The sequence below is a fragment of the Morone saxatilis genome, unplaced genomic scaffold (assembly GCF_004916995.1).
Source record: "Morone saxatilis isolate NCDOM2014 unplaced genomic scaffold, NCSU_SB_2.0 Contig16, whole genome shotgun sequence".
Classification (NCBI taxonomy): domain Eukaryota; kingdom Metazoa; phylum Chordata; class Actinopteri; family Moronidae; genus Morone; species Morone saxatilis.
In genome coordinates this window covers 1,613,371-1,625,300 of record NW_023339718.1, presented here as the reverse complement: position 1 = coordinate 1,625,300, position 11,930 = coordinate 1,613,371, and the positions used below count along the sequence as shown (strand labels likewise).

The 11,930-nt window shown below is 43.7% G+C and overlaps 2 protein-coding genes across 5 annotated transcripts in view; both read right to left on the bottom strand.

Moving 5' to 3' along the window:
• Positions 1 to 3,738, bottom strand: part of LOC118326046 (coronin-1C-A) — a 31,927-nt gene extending 28,189 nt beyond the window's left edge. Inside the window, exon 1 of one of the 3 annotated variants that reach the window (XM_035658937.1) lies at positions 1,953 to 3,738. In XM_035658937.1, the coding sequence (XP_035514830.1) occupies positions 1,953 to 3,654 (1,702 nt within the window). In that variant the 5' untranslated portion in view covers positions 3,655 to 3,738. Of the gene's footprint in view, positions 1 to 396; positions 530 to 1,952 lie in introns of those variants that run through there. The other 2 variants (XM_035658938.1, XM_035658939.1) reach the window with 2 other exon arrangements.
• A 4,647-nt stretch (positions 3,739 to 8,385) lies between these two features.
• ssh1a (slingshot protein phosphatase 1a) overlaps positions 8,386 to 11,930 on the bottom strand; it is a 22,841-nt gene continuing 19,296 nt past the window's right edge. Inside the window, exons 13-14 of one of the 2 annotated variants that reach the window (XM_035658681.1) lie at positions 11,131 to 11,833; positions 8,386 to 11,018 (exon numbers count right to left, since the gene is read on the bottom strand). In XM_035658681.1, the coding sequence (XP_035514574.1) occupies positions 9,909 to 11,018; positions 11,131 to 11,833 (1,813 nt within the window). In that variant the 3' untranslated portion in view covers positions 8,386 to 9,908. The remainder of the gene's footprint in view (positions 11,019 to 11,130; positions 11,834 to 11,930) is intronic. The other variant, XM_035658680.1, reaches the window with a different exon arrangement.

The window sequence follows — 11,930 nt, the reverse complement described above, 5'->3', positions numbered from 1 at the left end:
GTGTGTGTGTGTGTGTGGATCTATCGTTTGGGAGATAAGTTTTCCTGCCGCACTATGGTTAGCTACCCCACCCCGCTCAATAACACCACATTTTATTGTCGTGAATCACCCACAGCAGCACCACAAGGCGCAAAAACACTGCTCGAAAACACAAATTCGTGCACTTATCGCCTAAAAACTTTTCGGCATTGTCAGTGAACCGCCAACTAAAACCCATGCAAGAAAAAAAACAAGACTATCCCGATTCATTTTAGCTAGCGCAGGCACTTTCCTGTCTGGATGGCTGTTAGGTGGGAAAACGAAAGACCCGCTTCAATAACCCACAAGAAAAAGGAAAAGGGGAGGATAAGGTGGAAGAAATAACATGTTCTTAACAAGCCGCGTAATATAACCTACCTTCTGAAGGGGATAAATGAAAGTATTCCCGAAAGCCTGAAGGATATAACACAGCCCAACGCGTATCCCACTTGAGTCCTCCCGCTGCCGGAGCCGCTGCTGTGCTGACACCGCTCGCTCTGTCTGCTCTTTCCCCCACTCTGCAGCTAAGACCCGCCCCCTTTCGTTTGGCTTGGCGAGCCCCGTATGGCTGAGCGGTCTTTGACGGACAGCTCCAGCGAGCCAATCAGAGCGGTGCTTTTTTTTTCGCACGACAGCAAGTAGAATTCACGCCTTCTTTCTTTCTTTCTTTCTTTCTTTCTTTCTTTCTTTCAGGTTCCCCATTTATAGAAAATCACCATCAATTGTGTGTGCATGGTGGGTTTTATGGGGTTTTAATCTCTTTGTGATGTTATCTTTTTCTATGTGTATTTATCATTATCTCCCTGTTATATAATAATTATAATCACATCATTTTAGAGGGGGGTGGATCCAGAGGGGTGGTAGTTTGGCATCAAATACTGTCAAATTGAACACATTCATTTAAATAAAATGTTAAAATAATGTGTTAAAATAATAGAAATTAGCCTAAGGATCTGTTGTGGCCACATTTTACACTAAATTATAGCCTTAAGATTTGGAAATAAGATAATTTCTAATTTCTATTCAGTGTTTTACAAATGTGCCACAATAATGTAATTTTTTTTTATTCAAATATCATAATTTGGTGGCTTTTCTAAGCAAATATGTGATTGTTTGCAATTAAATCCGCATATATTTACTGTATTTCTGACACTCCTTAAAATCTCCATGCCACCTCTTGCCACCACATGCTTAGTTCTCTAGATCCGCCCCTGGAAAGGCATTATTTTGCATACACTAATTATACAATTTATATATCAATTAATAGGAAATGTTGTTTTCGGAAGTGGCCGGGGGCAAGTGCATCATACCAACTCATCTAACGGCATTTAGGAGCAACTGAATGAGCCAAGAGGGCCCATAATATATATTTTAAAAAAAGGGTGAGGCATAATGATGAATGATAGAATAGGTAGAGTGTGTGTTTATGTGTGTATGTGCAATTGTGAGTGAGTGGGGGTACATTTATGGATACTAAATATAAACACAAATCTATATGGCTGAATGATTCTGTGTGAGAAAGAAATAATTTTATGATATTAAAAATATATTTCAAGAACACAATGTACTACAAGTGTACTACAGCACCACAAGATGGCGTTATTTCACAAATCCAGAGTGATGCAGACTTTGACAGAAGAAAACAGCTGTATTCCATCATCCAATCTATTTTTTTTTCTTCAGCCTCCTTCAGCCTTGTAGATAAAGGTTGATGCAAGTGTTTGTGGTGAACCTGGCTGCCCAGATTCACATGGTTCATTGACCAGGAAAGCAGACTTCATTGGTTAATTATCGTTTCAATAACAAACGACTCACTGATTAATTTACCTGCCAACCTGTTATTCCCAGTGTGTTCTCCACTATCCACAGTTTCTACTCATTTGTATGTATATATATATATATATATATTGCAGTAAACAAGCTTTGATCCTTACCTTTTCTCACTGATGGCTTCCTCTCGATGGCCTTGTCTGTGGATTTCTGAGCTGAGTCGAAAGCCGCCTTCATCTGTGCCACCTTCAAAGACTGGCCCTGCTCATCAGACTTGACTTCAGCTGGCTTTGGTCGGTCCTGGTGCTGCAGTTTTTCATGCAGTTGAATGGTCTCCTTTATGAGTTCTGAGACAGGCCTAGATTTGGGAGTGCTCTGGGATTTATCTCTCTCTGAGACGCTGTCATTGCTCTCTTTAACAGGTTTTTTATCAGGCTGGTCTGGCATCATATTTTCTGAGTGAAGTGTATGAAGATCCTGCTTCATGCCTGCTGTGACCTGGTGGCTTTCCTCTGATTTAACTGTGTCGTCTACAACCAAAACTAAGCCAGCCTCCGCAGCTGGTGCAGCAGTGTCCTTCACCTTCTTCCTCCTCACAGGTTGATCATCTGAGCACGAAGAGCCAGATAACTGTGGATCAGCTTTGCTTTCGCTGTCACTCTTTCTCTGTAGAGGTGCTCTTACAGTGCTGGCGGCTGTCTTCTCTGCAGTAAGTAAATGGCATGAGTCTGCAATTTGCCCATCACTCTTTGTGGGTGGAGACAGTGGAGAAGGTGCAGATTCCTCAGTAATCACACCACTCACTTCACAAGACGTTCTTTCATGTGAAACAGCTGATTGTGAGTTTTCTGAGGTCAGGTTTTTAGAGGGGCTTGTATTGCGCTTTATCTCCTTAACTGAAGCATCTGTTGAGTCGATGTTCTTTGTACTCTGACAATCAACTTTGGAACAATGTGAGTTTGTGCATGAGCTCTCACACATGGTATTTGCAATCACTCCAGGCTGAAGTACATCTGAGGTGTCTGTAGTGTCTGTTTGTTTCATGTCCCGGCCTGTAACGTGATGCTCTTTGGCTGCAAGGTTTTCTTTATGTGGTTTCTCTATCAACCCCTTCAGATCAAATATTGGCATAGGTACATTTTTATCAGTGAACAGCTCTGGTGCCGCACTGTCAGGGATCCTCTTTGCAGTAACATCCAAGGTGTTGTTTACCTCTTTTATTTCTGAAACAGCTGGGGTTGTCTCCTTTCTATTTCTCTTCAGTAGCTTCTCCAGAATAGAACTGGGTTCAGCAGGTAAGGCCGGATTTGATGCTGAATTCAAGTTTTGATTTGTGGTTGCTTCAGTTGTGTCTGTTTGTAGATAAGGCCTCACTGACTCCTTTTGATCGTCAGTGTCAGTAACCTTTGGTTTTGTTGAAGAGTAGTCACTCAAAACTGGCTTCACCTCACATGCTTGCGTTTCCCCTTTTGCATTATTCTCTGTTCTCCCTTTTGGAGGTCTGCAGTGAATGGTATCACTCACGTCTGATAGAGACTCTTTCTGCAGATTGTTTTTCAAAGGATGTTGGAGTGGAGCTGTAGGCGGTCCCTTCCTTCCACTCAAGCGGCCCACTGTTCCCGTAAAGAGTTTAATTTCTTCATCTGCAACCTCAGCCATGATGGTGTCATTCTGATCTTGTTGTACAGACGGTAACAACTCACTTCCTGCATGAGCTCCACATGGGCTCATCTTCACGACCGCAGAGTCCTCCTCAATGTTTCCAAGTGAGTTTGCATCCTCTAAGGTAACGGCATTGCCATATGTTTCATATGAAACTCCAGTCGAGAAGTTTTCATCTTGGATCTCCTCATCCCGACGCTCCATGTTGACCTTTGGCAATCTGTGAAGCTCCTCCTCAGTCTTCTTCTCCTCTCTCTTGAATTGATTGAACAGCTTGTACGCTCTGGCTCTTTCCTCAATCCACGAACTACTCTTTTGGTTCTCGTCCGTCTCCTGTGGAACCAGAGGAGCGGTCCTGCCTCCTTCTCCTCCTCCTCCTCCTCCCTTCTTTCCTGCAGCCCCTCCCTGTCTCACCTCCCTTGCAGCGAAAGGACTCTCCCACAAATGTATGTGCTTCTCGCTAGAAGGTGTTGTTGGCTCCTTGCCAGGGCTCCCGTCCAGATCCTGAGCATCTGGCTCCCCTGAATTTTCCCTGGTGTTACCAGCCTCCTCCTTGCAGGAGCTTCCTCCCTCCATGACATCACCTGCATGACTGCCTGCATCTCCAGAGTCGGGAGAGTCAAGGATTGGCCTCGTCCCCTCTAATCCTTCATCGAGGGCCTGTTCGCCCCCTTCCAGTTTATCCTGGTTCTGTCCCATACTGGTCTGTAGAGAAAGACATGGTGTTAACCTCACAAAATCATACTACGTGTTAGGAATGCCATCCCAGAAGTAGTTTCTTTTGCCTGCTGACCATGACTGATCTGTGCTCCACCACAACCTCTGTTATTCTGAGCACCTCCGCTCATATTTCCCATTTGAATACTACACTGAAAACAGAAAAGCAACAGAAAAGGAGCTGACACCTGGGGTTAACATCACTGTCTAGACATTAGAAATGGTTTCAGACTTAGGAAGAGACCATGTAGCATGTAGCAAACAACTCATAGTCACACAGGAGCTATTTTCATGGAAGTATGTTATGACTTTAACTGCTATAGTCTCCCCTCTGTTGGGGTTATTCATGCACTTGCGATGACCACAGTTGTCCGTTTTAAGTAAAATTACAGTCACAAGATTTTGCATCAATCTCACTTGTGAATTTGAGTCCTTCAGCGCTATCACTGCAGCATTATTTCACTCTTACACTGGATATAATGTTGTATTTTCACTGCACAATTAATCTAAATTATCAGAATCACAAATATGGTCAAAATTTACAAATTGCAGAAGCTGCAGTTTTTTTTGAAAAAAGTATAACGTGTGACAAAACAGGTATATTATATTATTACATGGCATTATAATGAATTATAGTTCTGAAACTACAAATTGTGAATCATATCACAATATCTTTCAAGATAATTACAATATGATGTTTTTACCATACCGTGCGGCCCTAATGCAAATTAAATGGATGTTCTAAACTTAAGCCTCATCCTCAGAGTAACAATGTTGATAAGTGAAATCTGTGATCAATGTTTTGGGATAATCAGCCTCACAGCAGAACAGTAGGAACGACAGGGACACTGAGCCTGACAAATTGATTAGTCCGTCTCTGTTGGTGTCTTATGACACTCTGTCAGCAAATATCTTTTCCCACTCTTTGCATTTTGAGAGTCAGCTTCTCCTGCGTCTTCTTGTCACATTTTTTTTGTTGTTGATTTAGTTTCATGTGACCAAATTAATTGATTAGGCGCCAGTGAGTCCAGTATTTTTGTGTCGCCATGTGTTGTATATATGAGGAAGACGTGATGTTAGCATTTAAAAAAACTCAACTAAACTTAATGCAAGTATTCTATGCAGGAATGGAATAAAAGCACCGTGTGAATCTAACTTTGGATATATTTTGTATTTAAAAGGCTCCTCTGAGGAACATTATCCTGTGTTGTTGACTGCTGTTATTGCTCTCTTACAGAAGATGTTGATGGTTTTCGTGTGGATAATGATTAATGGTCAAAAAAGTATGGGAGTATTCATAGTAGCTGGAGGAGGAGGAGGAGGTGGAACGATAGCAGCTGTTGTCAACAAGAAAGCAAAACATGAGGCAAAACCCAGATTATGTGTTGCAGAGGCAAACTTTTCCATGAGATTGTCTAATTGTTTAATGAGTTTTCATCCACTAAACTGCAGCAGTAAGCAGAGAAAATGGCGAGGCACAATGAACAATGATCTGGACCATGAGTCTGTTTCCTGTCTGTGGCCTCATGCCCCGTCTGTGTGACAACATATGACTGCTGTTGTCTTATCATCTGACAGGCCTGCTCACTGGCCAGACACATGGCAAAGGGAGTTAATGTTATCCCCCTACAATGGTGGCATAGCTGTGTGAGAAGATACAAAGGTTTTTCATGCTGTTACAGTTAGAGAAGTGTCTTTTCCCCTCCTCCAGATCAGTGGGGCTTCAGTGGTATTTGCATTCATTGATTATCCTCCACCTACTCTGTCAGCCAGTGTGGGGAACCCCTTCCCCTTGGGCAGTCTATCCCTGTTAACAACTGCTCTATTATCCTGTCTCATCCTCCCTGAATGCTCAAAGCTGATCACTTGATCACCATGTGCTCTGCTGCTCAACATATTCAGACATACAGGAATCCAAAACCACTAACCCAGGAACCTCTCACAAGTCTCAGCATCTGGGAAAATAGACAATGTATCGTTTTTTTAACCACCTCTGCGCTCTGATTATTACAACACAACAAGCTGGGCACAGGCCTGGCTCATGACGACTCCCTGCTCTTACAATGAGATGCATATAATATTGATCTGTTATCATATGTTGAGGCTGACACTTACCAGATAGATGTTGCTGCCGTGTTGTTTCGCTCTCTCTCTCGGGACCGACAGAGTGCTCTTTGTTGGTTGTTTGGTGATGTTCAGTCCTCCCTCAAATGCACAAGCAATGGGAGCCTTATATTACATCCATGTGATGTCAGAGCACATTTGACTAACACAATCAGGAGAACTTGTAGCGTTACTTTTAGCTGTTTTGAGAAAACCTCAGAAAAGTTGGGTTTAATATCTCCATACTGTATCTTTGTTTGTGTGTGTGGTTAATGGAGAATGTGTTTGGATGAAGCTGAGACACTACAGGGGGAGATTTTTAACTAACAGAAAAAACCATGAAACTTCTCCAGCTGATTATTTACAACAAGACTCTCTTTTTTTGTATTACGAGATTTCAGAAATCTTATGTTTGAATATGCAAATGGACATTATCTAATAACATATTTAAAATTAAATATTTTCCACAACAGAAATCTAAACAGTGGAAAAAGCTAGTTTCAAAGTACAAAAATCTTGTTTTATCACTAAATAAACCAGAAAATAAAGCCATAAAAAAGCAATCTTTTTAGGAATAAAATGTTGTATACATCAGGCTTTGGATAATATATGAACGAACCTCTCTGTAAAAATTTTCAGATTATAGATAAGAATAAAACTGGAATGTCTGGTGCATGTAAAGGCTACTGAAGTGGAGATTCCAAACATTTTTATTAGAAACAACTATATACAGACACAGTATGTCCTATATTTATAGGAGAGATATACAGAAGTAGATCCATGTATAGTAGAATAAACACATAAAAGTGTATTTTGGACATTTTCTTTGGCCCAAAATTAACCAGTGCATGAAAAACAATGTATTGCCTGGCCATAAGTGGTGACCTTTTCACCTTATCTCCAAGTAAGGCAGAGGAATGATACTGGATGTTATGGTCAATGACCAGTACAGATCCTGACAGTTAGAGTGAGTATAAGGAATGTCCTAATTTTTCCCTTACACAACACTGTTTGCATACCGGTGTCATGGGCTGCGTAGATACTACTTCACCCTAGTAAAGATAAGTAGGAGATGGCTGAAGTCTGGGATAAATGGTGAGTAACTGTATAGCTAACCTGGATAGGACCAGGAGTGTGGGAAGTCATCTGAAAAATAGCTCAGACCTATTTCTTTTGTTTCTCTCGGTCTCTATAGTAATATCCAAAACAGGATACGTCCTCAGATAATAAAACAAAAGTGGAGGTTACGGCAGCCAAGAATTAACCGGCAGAAGAAGGGGAAGAGGGGCCGGCCCACACCCAGAGACTGTAGAGTGAACGCTGCCGTGTTGACAGACGGGAAGCTGCATGTAGAAGTCCTCGTCTTCTTGTCAACTGGTGTTTTTGTGTTTGAAAAAGAGTTGCAGGTCACCCTCAATCTTGTCTAGACAAAAGCCAATATGTCTCTAATTTAAGCTCATCATTAATTCAAGACAGACTCCACAGGCTTCTTGGCACACTAATGATGGGTTTTACAAGCCTCCTCATTTAGTTCCTCTGTCATTTAAGTGTTTACAAGTGTACAGTAGTCAGACATATTAGTTTTCCATTTCACATTTCTGTAAATAGCAGTGTCAGGTTTCATGTAAATGCACCAAAAAAAAACACAGGATGCTTTATACTACTGTCAATTCACAAACAACGCTAAATAACATATTTACCGCCTCAATGCTCCTCCACTACATGCTACACCGTACACAGGGCCTACCATTCATTATACAGACAGGCACAGTCATATAGGAGGAACAAGAGCGTGTAACTTAAGTAATTCACTGATGTCATGCAAACAGTGACGGGAAGCCAAATGTTATATAACCTGGCTGTTAGAAAACGTCTCTCCTGCCAAAGCATACAGATGGGGGCATGATGATGTCATTTCAGGATACAGACACCATCACTGTCGAGTCACTGCACAGATATTTCGTTATGCCTGTGATAGTTTCCCCATTCAGCGTCCATCACATTCAGGGTTGACACAGGATACAATCCCACGTCTGTTTTTCTGATATTATTAGTTTTGAATTGATTGTGTTCACAAGAGAAAACAGGATGCACGGCGTATTATGTAAAAGAAATGTTTATTTCCATAATGAACACATACAGTACATTATTTTGACCAACATAAAAAGTGCAATATGCATTCAAACTACAGCAATGTACAGTACAAAAGTTACTGCATACTTAAATATAAAAAGAAAATGGTTACAAAACTGTGAAGTAACCTATTGTGATCGTCGTCACATCAGCGTGACAAAAGCTTTCAAACTCACTGATGATATGAGCGTAGAAGCTTAACAGCTATGAGCCCGATGACTTCACTGAGTCGCTTTCGTTTCTCCCAAAAAGGTGCAAAAAGATGTGACAGCATCTAAATACGTATGATTGACATTATGGTTCACATATTTTGTACAGCGTCGATGGTGCTTCCAATTTGTCGAGACAGCCAAAGAACTTTGGTCTTTCACATTTCAAAAAGCATAAAAATGAATTCAAAATGTTGGCAACCCTCAAGGATGAGCGAATTGAAGGTAAAAGAAGGTTTAAAATCGTTTATGTTTTGTGTTCAGATAACTTTCACCTGGGAAAAACCCTGACATAAATCCTCAGTTCCTGTCACACAAGGCGTTTGTATTATGATTTCAAGCAATGCAGCGTGACTCCTCACTCTGCTCTCCCAAGAACATCGTAGGGAATGATGAGGTCAATAACATTACTCTAATGTTATTTTGGAAGATAGCTTGCTGTGTACCAGTATTCACTCAATAAAAAAAGCAGTGCAAAGGAACAACAAACTCAGAAATGTTTTTGTTCTGTTTGTTGAAAACAGTGGGCAAGCCTCTGGCAAAACAAAGTCACAACCTTCTCTTGCTCTCTTCTCTTTCATCCCATTCACTCACTCACAGACTCACATATAGTTACGCATTAATGCATTAACACACACCTCTGCATTTAAAATGAGTTCAAAACTGATTTCCTCACTTTAATTTGACATCAGCAAATGAACTGAATTAAGCGTCTAGTGTTCATCTGAGAAAGAGCTCCATGAATGCAACATGAGGTAACAATTAATTTTACAACCCTCTAGCATCTAAAACATAAACTGTGCGGTAAACAACTCTACATTTATTAACACTTTGCTTTCTGTTGAGCTCCACCGAGGGACTCAAATTCATCAGTGATGAACCACTTTGTATCAGACAGGTAAAAATAATCTAAGTGCCAATGGATACCACAATTTGGTACATATCAGGTACTGTGAAGTTAAAGGTTATAGAGCGTCTTGTACCGTCTCATCCTGCAGTCTAACACACAGCTCTGTGCCTCTGGTCTCATAGGTAAGGCACTTGTTTGTCCATGAATCAAACCAAGTAAGAGGTGAACTGATGGCTTTACACATTTGTCAGATACAGCAATATGACTTTGATCACTGTGTACAGCAGTTTGAGAAACAATGTGGCAAAAGAGAGCGTACACTCCTTTATAACGACAGTTGGCATTGTTGTTTTGTTTACATTTGTTTTGTTTGACTCAATTCTCCAGATCCACAGGCAGACGGACGAGGGGACGAGCGGAGTGTGTATCACCTCCACTTTGACGTGTCAGCTTCTGGGCTCGTCTGGTAGCGCCCTCTCTGGAGTGTGCAGGTCCTTGCAGGGCCGGGGCAGAGCAGAGGTGGTGGGGGAGTCCCACTCCAGGCCGGGGTCTGGCTCTGGGGACAGCGAGAGGAGCAGCAGTGTTCCTGCGTCTGAGGAGCAGGCCGAACACAGGTCCTCCGAGGAGAAGTTGAGGCTGCCCAACTTGGCCAGCGAGTTGGACCGCTTCAGCCTCGAGGGCACGGTCAGGCCAGCCAGACGCATGCGGGTCTCGATCTCCTGCGCCCTCTGACGCACGAGGCCAGGTTTCCCCCTCACACTGCGCAGGCTGTCGCTGCTGGAGCTGCGTGTCAGCGTGGAGCCGTGAGGAGAGGAGGTGGGTGTGAGCAACCCCGACCCCACCACCCCCAACAAGGCTTCATTTGTCAGTGGCACCACCAGTGGCTCTAACCGCACTTGGCATGGTGTAGAAGATTTAGGGAAGTCCCCTGTGAAGCCGGAGAACTCCTCTTCATCCTCAGGGTGACTGGGGCTCTTTTTGGACCTCTGGCATGCATCCAAAGGCTTCAGAGAGTGCAGGCTCTCCTGGGATAAACCTGAAAGTCTCTCTAGTCTCTCTGCACGCCGGCGGACAAGCCCAGACCTCTGCAGCTGCACGAGGGTTTCCTGTTGTTGGCCAATGTAGCAAGCCACGCCAGGCTTCTCTTCCTCCATATCCATTCTCATCAGCTCAGGGAGAGCATCTGAGGAAGCTGTGGATTTACTATTCTGGCTCTCCGTCTTACCCTCCGATAAATCACCATCGTCCTCCGGCTCCGGCAGGTGCAGTAAGTCTCCTGGCTGCTCGTCTCTGTCGAGTGGAGCTGTGGGCGTGGAGGCAGCGCAGTTGGCACAGTCACACAGAGGGCCACAGGGGCGTAGCAGTACCACTGAAGACGCAAGGTCTTCAGAAGAAGAATGGGACAGTGGGAATGAAGCACTTGGGACTTCAGGAGGACTGGGGTTAAGGCAAAGCTTAGACACCAGGGGTGGAGAGTCTTTTTTCTGCTTGGACTTTGAATCCCCAAAAGACCGTGGAGAAGCATCAGCTGGAGGATTGATGGAGGAAGTTTTCACCTGAATAAAGAGAGGAGAAGAAGAAGAAGAAGAAAAAAGTCAGAGGGAACTGGATTCATGAACTTAATAACAGCATTTTCATCCTAAAATGTAGGTTAATCATGTAACTTACAATAAGGTTACGTGGAGGGCTCAAATGGTTGTTATTGTTGGAGTTTTCATTTAGGGTTGCCAGGTCCATCCCATTTCCCTCTGTATCCCCTTCTACCTCCACATCCTGCGTTTCCTCTCCTCCACCTCCTTCCCCACCCCCTCCGTCGTCTGGTTGCATGAGTACCTCCATCTCTGCCTCCTCCTTTCGCACCTCCTCCTCATCCTCCTCCTCCACTGTGCTGAACTCTAGCCGCAGACGCAGCTCCTCCAGGGGCTCGGGCCCCCGAGAGCTTGTCTGGGCAGCAGTTCCCTCTGCTGAAGGCCCAAAGTGGGGGAGTGGCAGTCCTTCACGCCCATCAAAGGCCTCGTCGTCCAGCAGAGCGTCCCGCTCCACATCCTCAATTTCTATAAAGACTTTTTCCATGCCGAGAAGGGGGGGACCGCGCACAGGCGTTGATGGTTCGCTGTCCAGAGCCGAGTCAGAGAGTCGGCGGAAATAGTAGTTGTTGTAAGCGGGGTCGATCTCCAGTGAAACAGTCCTGCACGGGGAGGGACATGCAGCCCCTTTATCAGACAGCGCCTCCTCACAGCAGGGAGACATTCCCGGCTCTGGAGTCAGGTGGCCTCCCTCCTCCCCTCCACAACACTGAGCCAACCCCTGCTGCCCCTCGGCCATCTCACAGTCTGCATCTGGATGCCACAGCTTGTTGTGACGCTGTTTACTGAGGATACACAAATACAGTGAGCACAGGTCAAAAAACAGGTTCCCTGAGAACACACGGCCAAAAAAACCAACACTGCGCACGCACACACACACAC